The 26,844-nt window shown below is 37.7% G+C and overlaps 1 protein-coding gene across 1 annotated transcript; it reads left to right on the top strand.

Moving 5' to 3' along the window:
- Positions 1–689: 689 nt before the first annotated feature.
- Positions 690–26,737, top strand: LOC132063672 (DNA gyrase subunit A, chloroplastic/mitochondrial). Its single transcript, XM_059456333.1, has 27 exons — positions 690–1,202; positions 1,629–1,698; positions 1,816–1,881; positions 3,549–3,650; positions 4,383–4,427; positions 4,514–4,612; positions 4,753–4,839; positions 5,395–5,465; positions 6,415–6,523; positions 6,614–6,676; positions 13,201–13,266; positions 13,411–13,499; positions 14,865–14,913; positions 15,183–15,269; positions 16,551–16,644; positions 16,823–16,893; positions 16,987–17,076; positions 18,599–18,724; positions 18,816–18,973; positions 19,272–19,353; positions 19,430–19,594; positions 19,674–19,775; positions 20,480–20,616; positions 24,697–24,817; positions 24,953–25,007; positions 25,112–25,211; positions 26,207–26,737. Exons 1-27 carry the CDS (start codon positions 799–801, stop codon positions 26,316–26,318), a joined length of 2,820 nt encoding a protein of 939 aa, XP_059312316.1. The 5' UTR covers positions 690–798; the 3' UTR covers positions 26,319–26,737.
- The last annotated feature ends 107 nt before the right edge of the window (positions 26,738–26,844 follow it).

Raw genomic sequence — 26,844 nt, 5'->3', positions numbered from 1 at the left:
TATTCATATGCTAACGGGAGTTTAGGGATTTTGTTAGTTACCATATTTACAAAAAAAAAAAAAACAACTCACGTACAAAAAAAGCCTCACGTGAATTAAATATTTATATTTATTTATTTTTAAATTCAAAACAATAACTAATAACTAATCTAACCATTTTTTGTCCTAAAACTATCCTGTTTTCAATAATCTATAGATATATAGATATAGATGACCTCTTGTTCATTCTATAAAATCGTTTAATAATTTAAGAAAATTATGAAATCCCACTAAAATTGCTCGACTATAATTAACTAGCCGTTTGAAGTCGCACTCAATTGGAGCTCCTCCATTAAAAACACTTAAAAAAAAAAATTAAATTCCACATACTCCCTCAATCTCAAATTATTGTCTTGTTATTAAATATAGTTATCTCAAATTATTTATCATTTTAAAAATTAAAGACATAATTAATTATTTTTTCTTATTAAACCTTAGAATAGTTAATATGAGTATTTTTTAAGGAACAGAACCAAAAAAAAAAAAAAAAAAAAAGAAACATAAATAGAATAAATATTTAATGAAAAAGGATCATCACTTAGACATAAATAAATAGATATAAATTTAGTTAATATGAGTATTTTTTAAGGAACATGTAACCAAAAAAAAAAAAAAAAAGGGGGAAAATCTTGGCTCCCAATAAACCCCTCTCCAAAATATTCACTAGGGTTTTAGCACTTTCAACAATCCGACAAATAAAAAACCTTCCCATAGCTCTGCTTAGCTTTCCCCCAAACAGAGCTTACCTTCTCTAATGGCATGAAACCACACACTTTTACCCCTCAAACAACCCCATTTTCACCCATGGCCTTTTCCACTGGTATTCGTCTATTACGCTTCACTTTCACTGCAACAACAACACCGTTATCCCGTTTCTCGGGGCTCCGAAAACCCTCGTCGGAGCTCCGGTTCCTTTCCTCGGCAACTCCACCGTCGAGGAAGCAAGTAAAACCGGTTAGTGCCCGGCGAAAGGAAGAGGATGAAGGCAATGGAAGTGTTGTTTTAAAAGATAGTAAAGACGGAAATGAAGGCGAGAGAATTTTACTTACTGAGCTTCATAAAGAAGCTACTGAGGCGTATATGTCGTATGCAATGTCAGTGTTGCTTGGTCGCGCTTTGCCTGATGTTAGGGATGGGTTGAAGCCGGTGCACCGACGAATACTGTGAGTTTTCGTTAGTTGTGAAATGTGTGGATAATTGTGGGACCTGGCACGTATACCGTGGAATTGGTCAAAGTGTGCGCAAGTTAGCCACCGGACACCACAACTATTAAATGTTACCAATTTCATAAAAACACCACAACTATTCAAAAGAAAAAAAATACTACTTACTTAATTCTGAAAACTTGTGAGTAATACATTTTCTGGTATACACCTTATCCCACTTTTGCTATGAATAAACTTTCACTTCAAGAAAATATTAATTGCAATAAGCAAGCCTAGTATTCCATCCGATTCATGTTTATCATGGCCAAGTATGTAGAACTAAATTCTAATTTGAAAATGTGCTATTAGATGCTTTTGCAATATCTGCCTACTTATCCTTTGAATCTGTATTGGATTTATAAGTTATCGTTATTTTGGCTACAGATATGCTATGCATGAGTTGGGGCTTTCTTCCAAGAAACCGTATAAGAAATGTGCAAGAGTTGTTGGAGAGGTTGTATCCCATCTCTGCTTTCTCCTACACATACATGATAAACTAATGGTTATCTGCTGGAAGGACTCTCGTGCCATCCCTATTGCAAGTATCTTATTGTGTTTTCTCCTATTTCAGGTGCTTGGTAAGTTTCACCCCCATGGAGACAATGCAGTCTATGATTCCTTGGTTCGAATGGCCCAGGTAATGTTCAATGGATTACTACTCTTACAGAACGATTATTGATGTCCAATAGTTGTATAATAGATTCATGATGGCATTTTGTCGGACTGCTGGGAAGTATTAATGTTGATGGAAAACCTTTAGTTTTTATTGAAGACAAATTATTTAGTGTTGGTACAAAATAAACCTCTTTTTGAGAAAGGAAAAAAGACCTAAATAGAGCGCAATGGATACAGATAATTCATAATGGCTTTCCCAACTAACTTGGTATTGCAGCTCAGTTGATTGATTGATTAGCTGTTTGGCTCTTTTGTTTTTTGATAAATGCTTTTTGCGGAAACACACTACCTTGCTTTTTCCATAAAATGAGCACCTCATTCTACCTTATTAATGTCCCAAGTTTAATGTTACCTAAATTCTAGAACCATAGAATCTGGAGTAAGGATGCTAGCACCAAGAAAAGATGAAAGAAGAAAAAGGTAGGCTTAGTTTTTTGTCGTAAAATTAACTGAAACAGACTGTTCTGCTGATCTACATCTCTAATGAACTTATATTTTGTGATATTAAAAGCTCAACCTCTGCCTGCTGTAAATTCAAAAAGATTTTCTCAATAAAAATTCACGAGTTCCTGTGAGGTGGTGTTTTCATTTTTATGTTCTTTGGGGAAGGGGTGTGACGGGGCGGGATAAGCATGCTATCTGAAGTCAGTACGTAGTGATTCACAGGTAGAGAAGATTTCAGGAGATTCCCAAGAGTCAATCTATCTCTTGTGAGTGGATATGTGTTTGTAAATCTGGAAAAATGGGTGACAAGCTGCTTTAGGCCCTCCTGTAAAATGTTAAAAGTAGTTATCTCTTATGGAAACTTTATGTAGAGCTTGCTGGATAGGGTCTCTTAGTAAGTTCATTTTGGTGGTGCTCATAAAAAATGAAGTTGCAGGACTGAAAAGTTTCAATGACCTAAATAAGCTCTGAGTATCTAGATCATGATTTTATTGTAGAACTTGTCATCAAATGCTTGGGCTAGATCATTGAAGTGTATTCCTGCATTTTCATGTTTGGATTCTGAGGGCCCCCAAGAAAATATAATTTTTTGTGTGGTTGGCTGCTAGGGGAGCAATATTGACGGTTGGTAATTTGAGGAAGAGGAGAATCATACATGTTTGCTGGTGTTGTATGTGTAAATGTTTGTGAGAAGATTTGGTCCACTAACTATTACATTGTCAAGTTGCTATGCACCTGTGGTGGAGGTCCTGAGCTGGTTCGGAATAAAGTGGGTTATGACGAGAACAGTCAAGGAGGCAATGTATAGCTGCGCTTTCAGAAGAAGACCCAAGGCATGGGATGTAGTTCCACTAGTAATTATGTGGGTAGTTTGGAGGGAAAGGAAAAGAAGAGCATTTGAAGGGGCCGTGAATGATTTTGTACATGTGAGGAGTAGCCTGTGTACCCATGAGGCCCTTGTTTGTATGGATCATTGAATGACCTCTGTAGAGAACCATATTTTGGTTTAAGTTTCTCTACTTTTTGGTATACTACTTGTATATAGGGATTTCCCTTTCATTAATAAAATTATTTACATTATAAAAAAATTGGCCTGAATTCTTTCTGCTCTATGTTTTGCAGTGTGCTGGGCTACTGGGTATTATTTAGTTCTATTGTAAACTTTTATGATATTATGTTTTCCAGGATTTTTCCTTGCGGTCTCCACTCATTCGAGGGCATGGAAACTTTGGTTCAATTGATGCAGATCCTCCTGCTGCCATGCGGTACACTGAATGCCGACTGGAAGTAGGTTAAACTCAGCTTTTCTGTGTTTTCTGAATCTTTGGCTGCGTTTTTCCATTTGAAAATTGTTGCTTCTTAGTAACTGCCAAGATTCAATTCCTAAAAGGCTACTAGTATTTACAAATGAGTCTAATGCATCGACTGTGTTTGATAGTGGTGGATAATAAAAACTAGGATCTCCTGTCCTTTATTCAATCTAGTCAGATATATGGGTTCTATTGCCGTTCAGAATAGTCATAGATTTTGATAAATTCAGCTATATGAACACATAGTTCAGATGCAAGTGTTATCATGACATTGACATCTGATTTGTTCTCTTTATTTCTGTTTTTCTGTAAGGAAGTTGCAGGTTTTTTTATGTCATAGTGAAACTGATGTTCAAAACCTGCATATATTTTACGTCCAAAGAATCTTAATAAATGCATATCACAGCAGTAATTATTTTTGTCTTATGCTTTTTTTATCGGGTTATGCTTTTAAATTATTGATATTACTTTCTTATGGAAAATAATAGTGCATTAATTAACCCTCATTGCTTTTAAATTATTGATATTACTTTCTTATGGAAAAATAATACTTGCGGGAAACTCCTTGCCGAGGGCTTAATTGTTCCTCAAAGAGACGGACACCCGGTAAGTGCATTAATTGTTCCAAACGTCTAAGTTTCCTATTGTCATTACAATCTCCTTAACATTCTTTTAGAAATATATTAAGCTCCTCATTGTTCCTTCTCAGGCACTCACTGAGGCCATGCTATTAGCAGACCTGGAGCAGAACACAGTCAGTTTCCCTCCTTTAAAATGTCTTATTACGGTGAATGGAAGCTATGTCTTAGCTTTCTTTACACTATGGTTGATGTGTTGCAGGTAGATTATGTCCCAAATTTCGACAACTCTCAAAAAGAACCATCGCTACTTCCTGCTCGTATTCCGAACTTGTTGTTAAATGGTGCTTCCGGGATTGCGGTGAACCTTTGACTCTCTTGTTAGCTATTTAGAGTATCTTTTTTATGGCCCATTTTCTAGTGTCCTATTAGCAGCGGGCAGCTAAATCTCAGAAGTGCTTCTCAATGTGAAAAGTTTTATTTGTACTCTGCTGTTTCCAGGTCGGCATGGCTACCAATATTCCCCCCCATAATCTTGGGGAGCTCGTGGATGCACTATCTGCATTGATTCATAATCCAGAAGCCACGGTAGACATATACATCTTGAGACATGCTCATGGAATATGGATATATCCTCTTGCCAATTTTATGTTAATTTCCATGTTTGATTTTTGTGTTATAACTGCGATCATTAACTTCACAACCATTACCTTATGAAACAAAAAGCAGCCTTTGTTTGGCAATGTTTGGGTGCCAAATGGTAAAATGCTACTTTGTACGGCTTCCGGTAAAGATTCTGATGTTAGACATCTGGATTTGTTGTTTTCCCATGTAGCTCATGAGTGAATTTTATTTCCTTGCAGAATAGGAGGATTCTGTACATATGCATTGTCTATTTTTCGAGTAATTACTTGTAGTTGTATTCACGTACTAATATTTAAAACGGAATCTTGTGAAATGCAAACCTTCTTTATTCAAATTGTTTCGGAGTTCTCTGTTTTATGTGCCATTCCTTTTAGGATGTTTGGTTGACTGTTGAAATTGTAATCATCTCCCAGTTTTAGACCATTGTTCATATACAAGAGCTTTCATATACTTAATTGTAAAAAGATTGTGATGACTTTCTTCATGTATCCTATCTAGCTGCAAGAACTGTTGGAGTACATGCCTGGTCCTGACTTCCCAACTGGCGGAATAATTATGGGCAACATTGGGTAGGTTTTCTCAGCTCCTACTTCTTTCTCTTTCCCACTTGCCACTGACTCATAAAGATGGAAGAGAAGAGTCTTAGATGCAGCTCACAATCACTGTACATAAGCAGGAGAAGTGTTGGTTTTTGTACTTGCAGACGAGCTTACTACTTGAAATCCCCTATGGTGGCAGTTTCTCAGAAGATCCTCTAAGCTTCTTGACACGTGACTGCAGTTTTGGTGGATAACACAAATGTGAACGTTGATGCATGTATGTGTATGCATAAATGGGTCTTAGATGTATCCCGTCCCTGGTCTTTAGTTTGCCATATTTGGGAATAGGTTCCTGTGGTAGTTGCTGGCATGCTCTGACAAATATAGTCAGTTTTACCATCTAGCTTTTAGTTTTTCTATGGCAATTTACGATTGGCTAAGGCGTGATTAGTATTTAAAGCATCTATTCAGCTAGAAAATTGCTTTGATTGTTCCCTATGCCCTTTATCTGAAAATGTTAAAAATAAAATTTATTCTCAGATGTTTGGGAAGTCATTTGGTTTGGTATTTGCTTGGCTACAAAGTGGAAAAGAATGAGCCTAGATGTACTTGTAGAAAAAGGTCATTTGGTTTGGTAATCCTTTTGTTAGAAACTCTTAGTTTATATCAGTTTCTTTGTCCATGGCGATTCTGCTGCTTTTTCAATGTTTTGATAGCGATCTACTTCTTGAGATATCATCCTTTTTTGAGCTAGTGATTGAATTTGATGACCTGATTGCACTCTCCTCTTGGGTTGTAAGAGTTTGAGGTGCCTTTCCACGCCATTGTGGTTTTTCTTGTTTTGCGGGAGTCTGTCTTCCTAGAGATTTTCTTTTCTCCTTCCAATATGAAGATTTAGACCCCTGGAAAAATTAAGTGTATGGTCTTTGATTTATGCAATAGTGAACAGTGTGACCAATTGTATTCTTTGTCTGTAAAGAATTTTGGAGGCATATAGGACTGGAAGAGGACGAGTAGTAATTAGAGGGAAGACTGATATTGAATTACTTGACTCCAAGACAAAACGCGCTGCAATAATTATCCAAGAGGTTTCTTTCTCTGCTTTTTCAGTATATTTATGTTAGAAATTGATTGAATTTTAATCTGGGTTTAATATTTACTTCTTATAAATGAAACAGATTCCTTATCAGACAAACAAAGCGTCCCTTGTTGAGAAAATTGCTGATCTTGTGGAAAATAAGGTACCTTTCTAATGAGTAACGTGTATTGTTGTTATTAAACTAGAGAATTCTTGTTACTCACATGTTTGGCCAAAGCTTCCAAAATGTGTTTATTTTGAAAAGTGCTTTTTGCCAGAAGTGCTTTTCGAACACGTGAAAAAGTACTTTTGGAGAATTTCAGTTTGTGTTTGGCTAATCAATCTGTAAAACATTTCTGCCAATATTAAAGCAACAGCTTGGCAGGTTACAGATGTGCATTTTGGGAAAAACTACTTTTTTCAGCTTCTGAAAAACATTTTTTTTTTTTTGATGTTGTAATTGATATAGGGCAACTGGAAGGTGCCACAATACAGAAGCAAAAGCCAGAAGGCTTTTGAAGCAAAAGCATTTTAGTCTCCATTACATTAAAGCTATACTAGTACCATGGAAATAACAAAGTCCAAAAAACTGTAAATGCTATTAACAGTAGTAAGAAAATTCCAGCTAAACGGAAAAACTAAGCCTTTAGCCTTCAGTGAATGTGTTGGAGTTGATAACCCATCAAAACACCTGCGGTTTCTTTCATTCCACACGACCCAAAAGATGACTGCTGGAATCATTTCCCAGACCTTCTCGATGGTTTTGTCAACTCTCAAAAAATCCAGCTAGTGTAAGCCTCCTTAATGGTCTGAGGAAGGTTCCAAGATAATCCAAAAATTGATAAGAAGAAATTCCAGATATCAGAGGTGACAGGGCAGTGAAGAAGTAGGTGATTGACACTTTCTAAGCTTTGGTGGCATAGATAGCATCTGTTAACTAGTGAGATTTTCCTTTTGCAGAGGTTGTCCTGAGTTAAGGCTACTTCCTTAAGAGTTGTCCAGGTGAAGCAGGAGACTTTGAGTGGCATTTTTGTTCTCCAAACATGCTTCCAGGGCCAATCAAGCACACCATTATGAGAGCACAAAACATTGTACCCTCCCTTGACTGTGAAATTCTTTTCCTTTGAACTTCCCCATAAGATTCTGTCTGGCTCCTGATCAGTAAAGATGAAACCCTCCAATGTGGCTAGGAGAGCAATCAAATCATTGATCCCCCAGTCATTTAGGTTCCTTCTTAGTAAGGGCCTCCAAATGTTGTCCTCTCTGTTTTGAGCAATAGAGGAATCCTTGTCGCTGACAATAAGAGTCCTTCAGTAATTCATTTCCGATCCACCTATCTTCCAGAATTTCACATTCAAAACCATTGCCCACTTTATAAGATATGTTCTGAAAGAGGGCTTTATGGAAGCTGTTGATATGTTTCCAGGGGCCAACCCCATGTGGAAATGTGCTATCCTTAGGACTCCAATGATTCTGAGCTCCATATTTGGCAATAATTATCTTTTTCCAGTAACCTGCTTCTGGTTGATCATACTTCCACAACCATTTCATTAACAAACTCTGATTATGTAGTTTTAGATTCCTGATGCCTAGTCCACCATTAGCTGTTGGCTGAGTGACTATAGGCCATTTCACCAGAGAGAATTTGTGAGTCTCACTGCTTCCTTCCCGTAAGAAACTCCTCCTTAATCTGTTCAATTGTTTTAGGACAAAGACTGGCATAGGATATAATGACATGATGTAGGTTGGGATGCTGTCAAGCACACTACTAATCAGAGTCAGCCTACCTCCCATAGAGAGGTACTGCATTTTCCATGTTGCAAGCCTTTTCTCCACTCTTCCTATCACACCATTCCAGATTCCACTAGATTTGAATTTGGCACCCACAGGCAATGTGAGGTAGGTGGTGGGGAAGGAACCAGTTCTGCAACTGAGAATTTCTTCTAATTCATCCAAGTTCTGAACCTCATTGACTGGAAATATAGTGCTCTTGAGCATGTTTATGTGCGAGCCCGTTAAAGCTTCATAAAGGAGCAAAATGAGGTTGAGATTGATAACTTGGGATCTTTCAGCACCACAGAATATCAATGTGTCATCTGCATATAGCAGATGTGAGATATTGATTGAGTCATTTGGATTACATCCCACCTGAAAACCTTTTATCCACTGAAGTTCCTTGGCTTTTCCAAGCATCTGAGTGAGACCTTCCCTTGCCAAAATGAAAAGAAAAGGGGAAAGAGGACTTCTATTAACCAGCACAGAGTATTTCACGGTTGATACACAGAATTTTACCCACCTTGCTCCAAATCCCATCTGTTTTAGGATATCAATGAGGAAGGACCAACTCAATTGGTCAAAAGCTTTTTCAATGTCTAATTTGCATAAAAGACCTGATTCACCACTATTGATTCTCCAGTCAAGAACCTCATTAGCAATCAAGGAAGCGTCTGTAATTTGCCTATTCTTGAGGAAAGCACTTTGTTGTTCTGAAATCAGCTTGCGAATGACCCCCTTCAGTCTCTCTGCTATTGCTTTGGCCACAATCTTGTGCACACTTCGTAACTTCCTATTAGGCTAATAGGTCTATAGTCCCTAAGCTCTATTGCCCCTTTCTTTTTGGGGATGAGGGCTAGGAAAGAAGCATTACAGGACCTCTCCATGTGGCAATTGAGGTGGAAGTGGTTGATAGCACCCATTAAATCTGATTTGATAAAGTTCCACGCCTTCTGAAAAAAAGCAATGGTAAACCCATCAGGCCCTGGTGCCTTATCAGGAGCACAAGAATTTAGTGTTGCCAAAATTTCTGCCTCTTCAACAGGCAACTCCAGACCCCCGCTCTCTTCTGCTGTTAGAGAGGTCAGATTCTCAAAAGATGCTATTGGTCTCCATGGCTCCTTTTCTGTATATAGAGACTGATAGTAATTCAAGATTTCCTCCTTTATTTGATCCTTGTCCTCTATAAGTTCTTACCCCACCAAGAGTCTGTCAATGCAGTTGTACCTTCTTTGAGAGTTCGCAATTCTCTGAAAGTACTTAGTGTTCCTATCCCCTTCTTTAAGCCAAGAACACCTGGATTTTGCCTCCAAGATATGCCTTCTGCTAGAGCAAGCTGCGGGAGCTCTAGTTTCAGATTAAAAGCTTTGAACTTCTCATCAGCTGTTTGTACTCTCTGGTCAGCTATCTGATCCAATATCTTGAGATCATCCAGACCCTTGATTCTTCTATTAGTCAGCACGCCATACACTTCCCTATTCCATGTTGAGATGTCCTTCTTCAGGGACGTAAGCTTCTGAATAAAAATGAAGTCCATAGAACCAGAAATAGTATAGGGTTGCCACCATTCCTTTACCATTTCCATAAACCCTTCATACTTGAGCCACATGTTTTCAAATTTAAAATAAGAAGGATTTGGTGCCCAATCACCACTTTCCAGGACAATTGGTTTGTGGTCTGAGACTGCCTTAGGCATTGCTACCTGCTTCACATCTTTGAATGCATCACTCCATTCATTTGAGCACTTCCTCACTCAAAAACACTTAATTTTTTCCTGAAAGCTTTGCCAAACACCTCAATTCTCTAAAATAAGCACTTCCTTAAAAGAACAAACACTTTTGGCTTCCAAAACAGGCTTATCAGTTGGTGCAAACCTAGTTGGCTCACATGTTCGAAACTTGGGACAGTATGAGCCTTGCCTCTCTACCCTTCTCACACTTAAATACCAAGTTCCTTCTGAAAGAAGGGAGCAAACACTCAAAGTGTTACTTAGGTTATTTTTTTCACTGAAAGAATTTTATTGAAGTAAAGAGGGGGCCAACTTTAAGAAAAAGCTGGATAGAAGTACATCTAAAAGATAAACTTAGTGGTGTATATTATTGTGCCCTCTCCACTTATTACCTGGCTCACGAAAGGAATACTTACTGATATACTTTACTCTGATGAGTAACATATATTATTAAGTGTTTGATCCCTTCTTTCAGAAGAAAAAAGATTGTTGTGGTTTATTCATGCGCCCTTATTGTCTTGATATCCTTTTCCTTTTTGACATATCTTGATATTTGATTTGAACAAGTGATCTTGCTTGTTTTATCTGTGCACATAATAATTCAATGCTAAGTAGAGGTTTTTTTTTTTTTGTTTAAATGGATATGGAAGACTAGCACCCAAGGGTGTGGCCTAATGGTCAATCAAGTGGTTTGAGAACCATGAGGTCTCAGGTTCAAATCAGTGTTATCAAAGGCGCGCTTTAAGCGCGCTTAAGCCCTGAAGCGAGGCTCAAAACATGTTGAGCGCTTCGCCTCGCTTTATGTGCACTTCAGTGTCGTCATCAAGGCTCTAAGACATATTTCACTTTATCTTAATATTTTTACAATTTCTTTGTCCATATATTTGTTATTCATGCTTATTATTATTAATCTTGGACTAAACATATATATATATATATTTGTATTTTTGCACCATTGCGCTTTTTTTCATTAAAGCCCACGCTTTATATGCGCTTCGCGCTTAAAGCCCCAGCTGAGCTTAGAGCTTTTTTCACGCTTTTCGCTTTTGATAACATTGGTTCAAATCCTAGCAGAGACAAAAACACTAGTGATTTCTTCCCATCTGTCCTAGCCTTGGTGGACAGAGTTACCTGGTATTGGTATCTATTGCTGGTGGGAGGTGGCAAGTATCCCGTGAAATTAGTCGGGGTGCGCACAACTCAGATTTACGGATTCGCAGGGGGCCTCAGGCCCTACTTAGTTGACTGACAATGACAAAGGCTTGCGAAACAAAACTGGCTCGGGCACCACGTTTATAAAAAATATGGAAGACTTCTCTTACAGACAAAGGCACAAGGCCTCAAACAACACTCTCTAACCCCAACACCAGTGTTTTGGACGGCGCACGGCGACAAAAGGCGAGGCGCTCGCCTTTTTGAAGCGGCGCCCATAAATACCAAAACATTAAAATATTTAATTGCATATATGAATAATCAAAATCTCACTAGCAATAACATATTAGCAAATATTTCAATTCAAAAATTAAAAGTAGATAGTGATACTAAAAGTCTAGAACTTGAATGTCTCAATAATTCATAAAAAAAAAAAAAAAAAAAAAAAAACAGGAGCAAAACAGTCACTGGTGCAGAAGAGGAAAAAAAACAGAGGAGAAAATAGAAAATTAAAAAACAGAGGAGAAAGTCGCAAGTTGCGTACAGAAAAAGAAGAAAAAAAATATGCAAAAGAAGAAAAAAGTCGCCGGAAATAGAGGAGAAAAAAAGAAGAAGAAGAACTGAAGAAGAAGAAGTCGAAAACAGAGGAGGAAGAGAGAAGAAGAAGGAGAAAGAGAGAAGCGTACCTGAAGCCTGAAGGAGAAGAGAGGTGGAGAAGCAAGTACAAACAAAAAACCTAGCCGCTGTTATATCATTTAAGTTTCTTCAATTTCTTTTAATTTCATTTACAAAAAAAAAAAGGCAACGCCTTCACTGCTCGCCTCGCCTCAGCTCCTTTAGCGCCTTTTCGAAGTGCAGTCGCCGTAACCCTAAATGGTGACACTGCCTCGCCTCGCCATGCCTCGCGCCTTTGGCGACGAGGCGCTCGCCTTTCACAACACTGCCCAACACATAGGCTGCTGAGATGCTCTCTGCCATGGCCATAGCGATACCATGTAGTGGGGCTACATGGCCACCTAGATGTCACTTATTGTGCATTTCAGGTCACAAATTTATGTATGAAATTTTTCTGTTGATGAGGTGGTCTGGGAAATGCAGACAGTATGTTTTGAACTCTAGGATTAAGGGGCTGAATAGGACTGGGAAATTGGAATTTTTACTGTGTTTCTGTTCTGCATACAACAACTTTTGACTCGGCGAAGGGATACTTGAAAATGGAAGGGACAAAACAGCCAACAGAAAGTTCAAGTTAGATGTTTTAGCAGTCTCATGTAGAAACTTGATGGAAGATAAATTCGATCGAAGGCTCTTTGAAATTCCAAAGCACCTAATGGTTATCAACATGGGAGTCCACTCTTACTGTGGACAAACCTACAGAAAATAAATAAGCTATATTGTAGATGATGTTGCTTAAATGAGGAAACATGTTCAATGGGGATTCAGATAGCCAACCCCAACTTGTTCGGGATGAGGCGTAGTAGTAGTAGTTGTTGTATATAGTAGCTGGTGTTGCTTTTCATGTTTTTGTTGTTTGCTAGTTATTTCCATCCAGTGTTAAGGAGCTCCTTCAGCGATGGTTTCTATATATAGAGAATTGCTCTCATTCTCTGACATAGTTTTTTATGGCGAACAGAATATCTTAACGCTTTTGAAGAGTGCAGATTTCTTTAGGGAAGCATCTTTCTTTTTCTTCCTTTTCTTGTGGGGAATACACATGCCATCTACACTTGATGTATATCAAAATTCACAACTGATTCTGCAATGTTGTTGCCTTGGTTCTAAAACTTCGACACAAAAAGTTTTGGATCTTCTTATTGTAATCGTAACGTTCTATAAACACGAGGCCCCTCCTTTTCCTCATTTAGTGCCTAAATGTGTAGTGCAGCAGCTTCCTTCAAGTTCATTTGATTCTTCATTAGTAATACATGCAGCTTTGCTGGTACATGTTCTTGTTTTCTGAAGTATATCTGATGTCTTGATTTGGTCAAGAGCTGAACCACAGCACCTGATGTTTTGGTTCCCTTTCTTGCCAGACTTTGGAAGGAGTAAGTGATATCCGTGATGAGAGTGATCGATCAGGAATGCGTGTAGTCATTGAGGTAGTGAAAAAATTAATATTTCATCTTTCCCCAATTTGTCCATGTCATCATATTCCATGGCTCATTGTATGATTGATTATTTCCGTCTAAATGTATTAAAGTGTAGCACTGATTGATCTTTTAGCTTTTTTAATTGTTTTCCAGCTTAAAAGAGGTTCCGATCCAGCCATCGTGTTGAACAATCTTTACCGTCTTACTCCTCTGCAGTCCAGTTTTAGTTGCAACATGGTCGGGTAAGTGATTATCACCCCCCTTAAGAAGCTATATACTTTGTTTGCAAAAGAAGGAAACTCCAGCATCTGGATCACTCTGCTACGATAAGATTGCCCCATGCAGTGCCCCCTGCAGTAATCAAATGCATGCTAGAGGCGGTTTTCCCATAGACTGCCCCAAAGTCCTATAATATCTATATCAGAGGTGTTGAAAGTTGTTCTTAAAGAAGTATGATAATAGCTTTCCGCCTCTTGATTTCTGTTTTTACTGCCTTTCTTTTATTTATTTTTTTATTTTTGGAAATGATAAGGGTCAATTTTACTGATGCCTTCAGCACTAAGATGGTGCTGAGAAAGTTACATCCAAAAAGCAAGAAAGCAAAAGTGTTCCTGTCTATCTGTGCACAAAACCCACAAAATCTATCAAGGTTTCCACAGCATTTACAAGGTCCATATTCAACCAAAAGGCAAACTAAACAGTCAACTTTCTTTTATTTGAGTTAATTTCCTCTAACATCCCAAGCTAAAGTATTAAGCTTCATATGACAGCTCTAGAGTTTTATGCTTTTTCTGTTTGAAATTTCTTCTCCATGCCCGACTTCTGTCATAGTTAATGGAACACGAGCTTTTGAGTTCTCTCGTCCCCCAAGGTTTTGGAGTACTGTCTGACTGCGATGTACTGCCAGATGCATTTTCAGTTTCCAGCTTTTATCACTTTTATCAACAAGAGTAATGACGGTTGGACATATTCTTCTTTGAGCAGAAGTCAATTTATCTTCTTTTTTCTTGACATATTTGCATTAATGAAAACTTCTCTCGATGAAAAAAGAGAGGACTTGATTAGAAGTTCTATTTTTCCAATTTTTAACTATATGATGGTCCTTTCAAGTGGAAACAATTATAATTCAGTAAATCTATTGGTGTTCTGAACCATAATGTAATCATCTAATGTTGCAGCTCGAGTTCATGTTGATTGGTCATGGTATTTGACTAATCAAGTATCGATGTACTTATATTTATTTATCCTCTCTAGGCAGTAGTAGGCTGAAGATTCCCCTTTAAAGAATTAAGCTGATACTTATAGCATATTAATGGCAATTTGGCACATGAAATGAAGTTGGTTGCAGACTGAGTTCTCAAAATTTTGACATTATTAAATAGTATATGTCTACTGCTGAGGCCTCAGTTATATAGTTTTCCAATACAATGGGCCTTAACTGCATTTTCATGTGCTGTTTTTTCAGCTTATGAGATTTAGAAGTTCCTTTATGTCTATTTTAGTTCTCTCCATATGTTGCTTGACCGTAATGAATTCTATGTTGCTCACTGCCATCCTTACTTGTTTCATACCTCTACCTAACTAGTTATCACTCAACATTTCTTCAGTATTCTCAATGGTCAACCAAAGCTGATGGGGCTAAAGGAATTGCTCCAGGTGACAATAATTTTCTATATGACAAATGCTCTGTATGTATATAATTTCAGTTTTCATTAAAGATCACGCTTAAGCATGAAAATATGTAACTTTTGCTTTTTATGTAATCATTTCTATTTTTCTCCTTTGTTTAGTGATATATTTCACCTAAATGATGTCTTCTGATATCTTAATGTAATTTATTTGATGTCCCTTGATAATTTCAATTAAGGTTTACCTTTGACTTGCATCATCGTGCATTAATTGTTATACCATTATGTATCCTGCAGGCATTTTTGGATTTTAGATGCTCTGTGGTTGAAAGGCGGGCTAAGTTTAAACTCTCACAAGCACAAGAAAGAAACCATATTGTTGAGGTATGTTATTGTTATTTTTTTTTTTCCTTTGATCAGAAGTCCTACAATGTTAGAGATAATACTAGAAGAGTGAAGTTCTTAAATTAGATATTGTCTCACATTAGACAAATATCATATGAGTATTGTGTTTGACGCCTTTGACTTTGAGTGTGTCTTGTGTTCTCCATTTTATCTTTATGTTAATTTGCTTTCTTATTTCTCTACATGGTATTTGAGCCTCTACTATCTTAAGGAGACCTCAACAGGTTGACTAGTAGCAGGCAGGCTTACGCCGCTTACCAGGCAAAAGTTTTTTTCCATCCCATAATTTCCTTCTCTGTGACCGTTTCTTTGTCCTGTAATTGTTTAATGGCAAGCGCCTATATCTGATCACTGTTCCGGCAGTGCCATACCTTGTTTTCTGCTACAGTTTTGGCGATATTGCCTTCTGTCATTAACTGGTCTAGCAGCAAAGTTTCCTGTGAAATTTTAGCAATTGAATCTTTTTGTTGAGATTCTCTGTCGTAAGCCATTTAGGCGATTTTATGACAGGTTTTCAAACAACCATTCCTATGACTATTTACTTTTCTTTTTCATGTTTTTAAATAAATTAACTCAAGTTGGTTTACACGCTGACTTTGGGAGGGCGTATTTGTAAGTCTTTAGAATGCTAGGATCACAATATTAGAAGGCTTAAGGATTTTAGGTTAGATCTTGTCATTAATTGGATGAAAAGAAGCACTCCAAGCTAAATGCCTACTAAACCTATTCTGCCGGATTAAGTTAACTCCTGTAATTAGTATTGACCAATTTTTGGATTTGTTAGCTCCCTAGTGATAGATCGACACTTTGTAAAGGGGCTATCAAATATTTTCGTTATTCTGTTTTGTAATTACATAATTTCTTGATGCTTTTTGTTAATGAAACACTATTACTTCATCAAAGAGGAATATTGTCATTAATTGGACAAATTTCATACGAGTAGTTTCGATTAACTTTCGCAAAAAAACAGTATGAGTTTGGCACGTGTAAATAGGTGTATCTTGTTTCCACCAAGTCATAAAGTCATCTATACATCTGATGATTTATTTGTACCTCCATATGGCATATTAGTAATTTGGATTACGCACCACCCTCCCCAGGCCCCACTTGGGGGATTAGACTGGGTATGTTGTTGTTGTTGGGTCTCTTTTTAAAATTTTCGGTTATAGCTCAACTCTCTAGTAAAATATGCTGAATTTATGAATAAAGCTGCTGATATTCTCCCTCTCTCCTTCCCCCATTCCGCTGTTGCAATTTAAGGGTATTATAATTGGACTTGATAACTTGGATGAGGTCATAAATACAATCAGAAAAGCATCAAGCCATGCACTCGCAACCGCCAATTTGAGAAAAGGTAACACTATTACTGACGTGTACCTTCATGTTGCTTGATTTTTCACTATCGCCTGCTCATAGTTGAGTTGGAAATTGTATTAGCCTCCGTTCTTAATTTTCAAACAGCATGTATTATCTACTGATAAAATAAATACAGGAAATCGTTGCCAAAATTTCTTATCAACTTGCTCTTGCAGAATTTGAATTGACTGAAAAACAAGCTGAAGCTATATTAGATATAAGCCTGAGAAGGCTTACAGCACTCGAGGTATGCCATGAGAGCTCATCTTAAAATTTGGTGGGTGCCTTCGTTGTTATTGAACTCTATCTGACATTTTATGTTTCTCTATGGGTAATGCAGAGAAATAAATTTGTTGACGAGGGAAAATCTTTGAGAGCACAAATTTCGAAGTTAGAGGAGCTTTTGTCTAGTAAGAAGCAAATACTTCAGGTAGCCTCATGAGAACTGTTTTCTCTGATTTTTCTTCTTCTGATCAAACATAGATATGAGATAATGTTCTTCTACCATTTTGGTATATATTATCAGATATCTATCTTTTCTTTGAATAATCCAGATGCCTTATGTTTGTCTATTTGTTGGTTGTTATTGTACCGTTAGTTGTCAAGAAAAGGTTGTTATTGTACGAGGAGAAAATACGTACATTGCCCCTTAAACTTGTCCAGAAAAGTCGGTCACGGTCTTTAACTTTACGAGCGATCTCTGACCCCCTCCTTATATAGTTCAAAGTGAAATTAATAACCCCCTAGTGCTGACATGGCAGAGAAACTGATATTAGACCACCTTAAGCGTGTTTGAAACAAAAAAAAAAAATAGATAAAATAAAAGTGTGGACCACCATTCATTTTTGCTTCAATATTTTTGGCATCTTCAACAAGCGGCTGTACTTTTCAGCCTTATCTTCCCTGTGCGTCTCTCCTTCTTCCCAGTTATCTCAGCTATTCTTTCAGCCATGTTCTTTTCTTTCTTTCTAATTTTTCTTTCTTATTCTTTTTCCAATCAAGTCCTGTTAAGGAGATTAAACATTGGGGACGGAGACTTAAAAAGTCACGGTAGACTTCTTTTATCAAGATTAGAAAAGGTTCCTCTATAAAGTATGCTAATGAAACCCGCTAAAATACATAAGTAACTCCTTTAATACCAAAAAAGATTTCTCAAAAACCTATAATTATAATCAATTCATTCACATTTAATTACAAATTAATAATTTATGGGTGGAATTAGGGAAGAGTAGCGATGGAAGGAAATGTGGGAGGATTAGTTTCAAGGTCAGATGTTGGTGGCTGGTGTAGTTGATGAAGGAAATGCTGAATAAGATAGCATAAGGTAGCTATGGATGGGAAAAATAAAAAAAGAATCTTAAGAGGTTGAAAATGGCCATGTAAAAGGTGGAATAAGGAAGGAGGAGGAAGAATTAGGGGAAAAAGACCTGATGTTAGAAAAAGTAAAACCGTAAAATTTTGTTAATATCTGACCCATCATCCCCCTTGCTATGATGCGGAGGGCATGTATATCACTCCCAACCAACAACAACATACCCAGTGTAATCCCACAAGTGTGTAACTGATATTATATGTCTCAGGGTGGTATTAGTTCCATTTCAGACAAGATTGGGGGGTAAAAGGTCGCCCGTAAAGTTTGTGTGACTGACTTTTCCGTACAAGTTTAGGGGGTAATTTATGTATTTTCTCTTCCTTTTTTTTAATAATCTAACAGAAATACCCGTCTTATATAATACACTGTAGAAGCGACCTGTTACTGCTGTCGAGTGAATTAATTCACCTTGGATATTGCTTCTTTTCTCCATTCTCCTTTGTCAGCAATGTGGGGGTTGGATGGGGAATTGTTCACCTCCTTTGACAATACCATTCTGATATAACGTCGTGATGCTATATTACCTTGTCAGTTGACATATGTCTCCTTGCTTTCCTTTTTTTGCAATATGAATAACCAGTTGATTGAAGAAGAAGCACTTGAAATAAAGAACAAGTTTTTCACTCCAAGGCGTTCAATGTTAGAGGATACAGACAGCGGTGAGCTTGAAGATATAGACGTAATCCCGAATGAAGAAATGCTACTGGTAATCAACCTTTGCGTTGTCTAGGTTTCAAGGTTTTGCGTTTGTTCTTTTCTTTCCTCTTTGTTTTTATTTTGTTGCTCCTTGATTCCAGGCAATTAGTGAGAAGGGCTATGTTAAGCGGATGAAACCTGACACATTTAATCTACAAAATCGCGGGACGATTGGTAAATCAGTTGGTAAATTAAGAGTAAATGATGCAATGTCTGATTTTCTTGTTTGTCGGGCCCACGACAAAGTTCTCTATTTTAGGTAAATGTGCTTTCACTTTTTTTTTTTCCCCCTACGTTTGCTCAGATTTTTTCAATATGCTGCTGTATGCTGGGATATTGAGAAAATATATAATGTTTTCCCGACAAATTTTGCTATCCCAACTTATATTTATGAAAGAGGGAACTTGGTTTTAGCGGATTGTATTACATCATCTCATTATTTACATCATTGTAAGCCTGCAATATATTTTATTCAGTTATGTCTAAGGGGGTGACTTTGTCAATTATTTGCATGCGGACGTTCGTATTTCAGTGTTTGTTTTGATTGTAATTGGCAGCGATAAAGGTACGGTGTACTCTGCTCCAGCTTACAAGATCCCTGAATGTAGCCGAACTGCTGCAGGCACTCCTCTAGTCCAGGTACTATATTTACCGTCTACAGAAAGCTTGACTTGTTGCATTTATTCCTAATTACTTTTTCTTTCCCTTGATCCAGATATTGTCCTTGTCTGATGGCGAGAGAATAACTTCAATTATACCTGTGAGCGAATTTGCGGGAGATCAGTATCTTGTGATGCTTACTGAGAAAGGATATATCAAAAAAGTATCATTGAACTACTTTGCCACAATCAGGTGTACAGGAATAATTGCGATTCAATTGGTTAGTCAGCTCTTTCTTTCCCTTGAATTTGGATTCTTGGTTTCAAAGCAAGCTCAGACATGATTCTTCGGTTTGACAGGTCACAGGTGATGAATTAAAATGGGTCAAATGTTGCTCAAATAATGATTTTGTTGCAATGGCTTCACAAAATGGAATGGTGATTTTGACGCCTTGTGCAAATGTAAGCTCTCTTATACCTTGTTTTCAGTTTTCATTCATGTTTCTTGTGTTGCTGTGCCAAACTACAAAAGGATTTGGAGCTTGGTTGCAGAAACAAGTTTGTTCTTGGCATAAGATTCTATTAGAGGATCTGAATCAATTAATTTTTGTAGTTATGCTAATCAGAAAACTGGGTATTACTTAATCTGAGAAACTGCAGAGAGAGAGAGAGAGAGAAGTGAGGGTCGCCTACCTGTCTTACATATCTGCACTTTCTGTAATTAATCAGTTGAGATACATACATAATTTGAAGTGAGAGGTTATTCAACTCTATCTGCTAAAGCATCGACCACTGAGAAGCTTGCTTTGTCTGTGCCCTTTTACGGGTTTCAACGAATGTAGAAAGTTTGCTTCTCAAATCTCAGGGAAGATTGAACATAAATGTCTGATAAATGAGGCATTGTATAGTTTGGAAGTTGTTTTGCAGTTGTCTTCAGAGATCTGGTTCCCCTTTTCCTTTTTCTTTTTTCTTGCTTTTGGAAAGACAAAAATATGTATTGCTATTTTGGTAAGTACTTACGTGTGTACACTTTCTAACTCCAATTTTCCTGACGGAGTAGGTAGAATGTTGGTAATACTTTTTCATACATCTCCATATGTTACTGGAGTTATTCTTGATTCTTCAGATAATTTACTTTCCTTCATTTACTGTTAATTTATGTTCAGATAAGAGCAGTTGGAAGAAATACTAGAGGTTCTGTTGCCATGAGACTAAAAGAGGGGGATAAAGTGGCTTGCATGGACATTATACCAGATGCTTTGCAGAAGGAACTGGACATGACCTCGGAACTTCATCAAAGAAAGTAATCTTTCATCTCACTCTGTGTATCTTAGTTGTCTTGATCATTGTTTAAGGCTTGCTTGAGGCCTGGTTAAGCCTGAAGTTAGATGTAAACCAGGTCGGGTGCTTCGCCTTGCTTAGGTGGCACTTTAGTGTAGGTACAAATGCATTTGCCTCATAATTCACGGACTTGTCTTTAAGGAGAAATTTTATTTGGTGTGAGACAACCAACAATACCCGAGTGCGGCTTACCTTTGTTAGACATGTGGAATAGCAGGTCCCACTAAGAAATTTCTTTTCACACCTCTCTCTCCATCAACAACAACAACATTCCCAGTGTAATCCCACAAGTGGGGTTCGGGAAGGGTGGGGTGTACTATCTTTCCCCTACCTTATGATATAGAGAGGCTGTTTCCGATAGATTCTCAGCTCAAGAAAAGCCTTTTCAAAAACAGGTTTGACAAATACACGAGTAAATGCTATGGCGAAAAAAAAGCGTAGAAGAGAAAAGTACTAACAACAAAAATAGTAAAGATAACCGAAGTAATAGAAACAATAGTAGCAATACAATTGAAGAATAAGACAGTTACCAATTTAAAAAAAAAAATACAATTGTAGAATAATATAATAATATAAAAATAATAATGATACTAATAAGTATAAGAGGGTGCAGATAAGGTGCTCTAAGCTAGAACCATGCTCTCTCACGAGAAGGAGAGAAATCGCTCAACTACCTACTAATCGTCTACCCTAATCCTCGACCTCCATGCTTTCCTATCTAGGGTCATGTTTACGGTGAGCTAAAGATGTGCCATGTCATGTCTAATCACCCCTCCCCAGTTCTTCTTCAGTTTACCTCGCCTTGGACCTACTACTGCCAACCTCTCACATCACCTCACTGGGGCATCTGTGCTCCTGCTCGTCACATGCCCGAACCATCTCAGCCTCGCTTCCCGCATTTTGTCCACCACTAAGGCCACTCTCACCTTCCCCATATATCTTCGTTGGGTGCTTCAACCAAAGATTTAGCAGTGTGGAATCCGGTGATTGAAAGAGTTGAGAAGCGGCTAGCGGGGTGGCAAAAGAGATACTCATCAAAAGGAGGGAAGGAAGTATTGATTAAGAGCACTTTGTCTAGCATCCCCACTTATTTCATGTCGCTTTTGCAGGCTCCTTGTAAAGTGAAAGAAATGCTAGAAAGACTTCAGCGGAATTTTCTATGGGATTCAGCGGATGGTTCTAAAAAGTTTCATTTAGTGAATTGGAGAGCTGTCACATCTCCAAAGGTATGGGGAGGACTCGGTGTGAAAGATCTTGGGGTCTTCAACAAAGCCTTGCTAGGGAAGTGGTTATGGAGGTTTGGGGTGGAGGAGAACGCACTTTGGAGGGGGGTGGTAGCAGAGAAGTATGGTGTTATGGAAGGTGGGTGGAGGACTAGAGACATCATAACACCGTTTGGATGTGGCTTATGGAGGAGTATTATGAATGGGTGGGAAGACTTTAGTAGACACATTTCTTTCAAAGTTGGAGATGGTAGTAGAGTTAGTTTTTGGACACAAGTGGTGTGGGGAGAATGAGTTGAGGGTAGTTTTCCCTAACTTATATAGTGTGTCCTGTCAAAGAGAGATGACGGTCCAACAAATTGTGAGGCCTCACGAGGGAAAAGTTCATTGGGATCTGAGGTTCAGGAGGAATTTTCAGGATTGGGATTTTTATAGTTTGGTTGATTTACTGTATGGACAGAATATTCTTACCGATAGATCGGATATTTGGAGTTGGCGAGAGAGTAGAGTTGGCTTATTCACCGTTAAATCGTTTTATGAAAGGTTACTAAGGAGAGATGAATGTATTTTCCCTCATCGTGCTATTTGGGTTCCCAGGGTTCCGAGGAAGGTGTGTTTCTTTGCGTGGTTGGCAGCTAGGGGTGTGATATTGATTGCAGAAAACCTGGGAAAGAAGAAGATCAACCATGTAAGTTGGTGTTTCATGTGCAAGAGTACGGGTGGAGATGTGGATCATCTCTAGTTGCATTGTCAGGTGGCTAACCGACCGTGGAGGGTGGTTCTTGATTGGTTTGGGGTGCGATGGGTGATGCTGAGAACGGTGAAGGAGGCATTGTATAGTTGGGGTTACAGAAAGGGGAAGCGGAGTCTTAGGGCTTGGAAGGTTGCCCCACTAGCACTGATGTGGGTTATTTGGAAAGAGCGAAATAGCAGAGCGTTCGAAGGGGGTGGAACTAGATATTGTAAAGTTGCAAAATAGTCTCTTGTTTCTAGTTTGCTTTTGGTGTACCCATGAGACCCCTGTTTGCATAGAAAATTGGTTCTCCTTTTTTGAGAATCATGTTTTGATGTAGGTTCTCTCTTTTTGGTATACGGACTTTTCCCCCAAATGTTAATAAAATTATTACCTTATCAAAAAAAAAAAAAAATCATCTCTCTCTCTTTCCGAATAACTCCAGTATACTTGAGATATCAGTATCCTAGCGAGAAAAGGAAACATACAAAATCAAAGGTTTTAGTTTGAAATTTTCCAGATCTGCCTCATGTACAGGAAGGCGTTGTGCTCCCACCTTTGAACTCCAGTAGCAGAACGTAATTTTTGTTTCCACTAATGAAAAATCTTTGTCCCGATGGATGTTAATTCTTTGCTTGACCACATCATCGATATTCTTTGAAATATTTTCAAATTTATCATCTTTGCTCTCTCTTTGATCTTTGTGGATCTTCTGTTTATTTTCTTGTACTTTCTTTCTCTTGGAAGACAGAGAAGATAGTGATAAATTTATAAAGGAGTGCCATAAGGACGAGAGTGTATCCTTTTAACTTCATTGTTTCATTCGAAACGCAGCATTCGAGCTTTGGAACCAAAAGCGTTCTCCGCTACTTTCTTATTTTCTGTATTCTTTACCTTTTCAAAGCCAAGAAAACTCAACCTAAGCACCCAAAAATCTCCAATGTCAGTTATTTTTCTCTCTCCATGCCCCCCAAAAAGAAAACCCTTAAAAATCATCTCTTTCAGTCAAAGCGACAGTGCTCAACGTCTTGCTTCTTGTCCTTTATCCTCAGTTCTGATTTTTAATTTTAGTTAAAAAGAAGAATTTGTTAGATATACAGTTTTTATTCTAAGGAAACAGGAGAATCTGGTCACACAAAAGAAAGGAATTCAAGGAATAGTGAACATGGTTCTAAATAAAAATTAAAGAAAATAAATTGGAAGGAGGAGAGAATTTGTATTTGAAGAGTTTGCTCAGATAAAATACGAGAAAGAGGAGGAAGGAAAGAAATGGTTAAGTGGTACTATTGCATCTTCTTGATGCCTTCTAATGAATTTCTCTTACTTTATCAAAAAAAGGAAAGAATGGCTAAGTGTGCACGAGAGTGAACTTATAGGTAAGTAAAGTGACTATTGGGAAACCACCATGCCACACGTCTAACTAAGAAGAGATCCTCACTCAAGTATTGTTGGTTGTATCTCACATCGAGTAAAACTTCTCATCTTTAAGAGGGCGGCACCAGATAATAAATCTAGTTGGCAAATAGTGATGATCTTTTCTGATTACGTAGAAAAAACTTAGAAATTTAGTTTAAAAAACTAATCACTATAGAAATTAAACTACATTTTTACATTTTAATCAGAAACTGAAGTTGGTTTTAACTTGATTGACTTGGTTGTTACTAAACATGGTTCACTTTAACTATTTTTTTTCTAATTTTTTTCTCTTAGTTTGTTTGTAGTTCTATTTTTCTTTGGCATTGTAAGTTTTTCTTTTTCATCATTAGTGCCTTTGTTTGCTTTAGTTTACATTTTACTTGCGCTTTGCGCTATTAGCACCGACGGGTGCTTTTCTATGCTTTTTGCATGGCTGGTTGTCTCAACTTAGATTACAACACTTTGTAACCTTTTATGCTAGCTTGAGAGACCCTCATTGTTAATGATTTTGTCCCCTAGGAATGTTTCTTCTAACACCATCGGGTCCCCAAAAATGATTATTCTTATACCAATATATCTTGCATAAATGATTTTGAAACCCTGGCTTATTTTCTATTACTCTTTGATTTGCTTGTAACACTGTCTTTATCTCCGATATACTGTGTACCAGAAGTAGGAGCATGAATGGCCCATGGCTGCTGTTTGTGTCGGAAAGTGGTTATGGGAAGCGAGTTCCAGTTAGCAGATTCCGCACGTCACCTTTGAATAGAGTCGGTTTAATTGGTTACAAGGTATACTATAAGCCAAAGTATAAACAAAGATAAAAATCCTTATCACTGACCGTCCTCTCTTCATAGAAAAGGAGGTTTAACTCTTATTATCTTTGTCCAGCTTAGTTTAATAATACTTCTGATGCATTTATTCAGTTTTCATCTGAAGATCGTCTGGCAGCAGTATTCGTAGTTGGATTTTCCTTTGGAGGTACCATAATCCTTTGTATTCTTCTGCATAGTTTGAATGTTTTAAATTCTAACATGGACTTCAAATATTGTGGTAATGATAAATAATTGACATGCTTTAAGCAGAAGATGGTGAGAGTGACGAGCAAGTTGTTCTTGTGAGTCAGAGTGGAACTGTGAATCGCATAAAAGTTCGGGACATCTCTATACAGTCCCGGTATGCGAGGTATGTCATTGCCATATATCATTTTGTCTTCTTTGGTCTTGTAGCGCTAAAGTTTGGTTTCCAATTTTACAATTTCTGCATTAGTACATTCTTGGAATGCTGATTATCTTTTTATTAAAATGCCTTTAGGCTAAAAGATCTATTTTTTTGCTGTCGCCAGGAGACTTACTGTTCCTAGTTCCTTCATAGAGATGTAGTTTGACTATATTTTGATACCATCTCGAGCTCTTTCAAAGCTTGGGTCAGTTGGCTTGCTCGAAATCTATAACATGAATGATTTAACCTCAGCCAACAATTGACTCAAGAAAAGTACATGAGAAAAAGGAAAAGAGGTCTGTGCATAGGAGATTAATAATGGTGGAAACTAATAAGTTACTCAATTGACTAGGAAGATTATGGCCATCTTTTCCCCCTTTTTCTTTCCAATGAGAATACGTGGCCCATAAGAAATGTGATAAAAGGAGATTATAGTGCAAATTTGGAGAGGAATAGACCGAGAGATCAAGATCATGGGAAAACGTGGGGGGTAGAGAACTGAAGTAAATTGCGCGACTAGAAAATGGTAAAGGAGAAATTCTCGGCTACTTCAGGGAAAAGGGAGAGTAACTACTACTAATATCTTAAAGAACTTCAAGAGGGAAAAGGCCCATGGCATCTCACCCTTTCACCAATTTGGGCTCAAAAGATGTAATGATATTGATATGCTATATATAACTACCCATCAGTCTAAGATATTCAAGTCTAGGGTAGGAGTTGAAGACATATTCTGTACCTCCTGGGTACTTTTTAACATAATTACTCACCACGAGGGACATAAGGTCCAATAATTGGCATAGTTCCTGTCCAAATAATTGGAGATACTGAAAATTTCATCACGTAAACAGAAAACCAGTACCACGAGAAACAACACAGTACAGTGAAGTACTTTTGGCTTCTGATCAATAGCTCAGGTGTTACTTGTTCTCTAATATATTCTTACTCTTCCCATTCTCCAGAGGAGTAATTCTGATGCGCCTTGACCATGCTGGGAAGATTCAGTCAGCCTCATTGATCTCAGCAGCAGAAGCAGATCCTGAAGATGAAGATGCTGCAGCAATAGAAGCATAGTGTCCCTGCATGTTGACCCAAACTAATGCGCAGGTTATTTGCAGCCTGAGTAGCTGTGGGATGATGGATACCATTTTGTACAGCTGATGATTTAATCTTGTAAATACACTTCTAATAACCCTCTTTGACGGTTGCTGGGGAGATCAGGGAGGATCTAATCTTATGTGTCCCTATTGTTCTAGTCTCTAGTTTTTTCTGCCCGCCTACTCGCTTCAAAGATATAGGGTTACAGATAGGGAGAGCCAAACATTTAGATAGTTTAGATCATCGCGAAATGGTTATCTGAAATGATTGTAAGAGTGAAATTTTGTTGATATACAGAAGACTATTTTACGTATAGTGTTGCATGTTCTTACTTCTTGGTTATCAACAGATGTACTTTCAGATTTTCCCTTTAAATTTAGTAAGGCCCTTTGATAAATTTTGGGATACGTCACACTATGAATTTCTATTTTTTGTTAGGGGTAGATTTTTCCTGTAATATGAACGTTAAAAGTTCTATATATTTCTTGTTGTAGCAATTATG

The sequence above is a fragment of the Lycium ferocissimum genome, chromosome 7 (assembly GCF_029784015.1).
Source record: "Lycium ferocissimum isolate CSIRO_LF1 chromosome 7, AGI_CSIRO_Lferr_CH_V1, whole genome shotgun sequence".
Taxonomy (NCBI): Eukaryota; Viridiplantae; Streptophyta; class Magnoliopsida; order Solanales; family Solanaceae; genus Lycium; species Lycium ferocissimum.
The sequence above is the reverse complement of the archived record's forward strand: the minus strand, read 5'-3'. Positions and strand labels throughout refer to the sequence as shown.

Coding starts and splice junctions, on each gene's coding strand:
- LOC132063672 (XM_059456333.1), top strand. CDS start 799: ATGAAACCACACACTTTTACCCCTCAAACAACCCCATTTTCACCCATG. Junction 13,500..14,864: donor TTTAGTTGCAACATGGTCGG/GTAAGTGATTAT, acceptor ACATTTCTTCAG/TATTCTCAATGGTCAACCAA. Junction 16,645..16,822: donor AACCGCCAATTTGAGAAAAG/GTAACACTATTA, acceptor TTGCTCTTGCAG/AATTTGAATTGACTGAAAAA.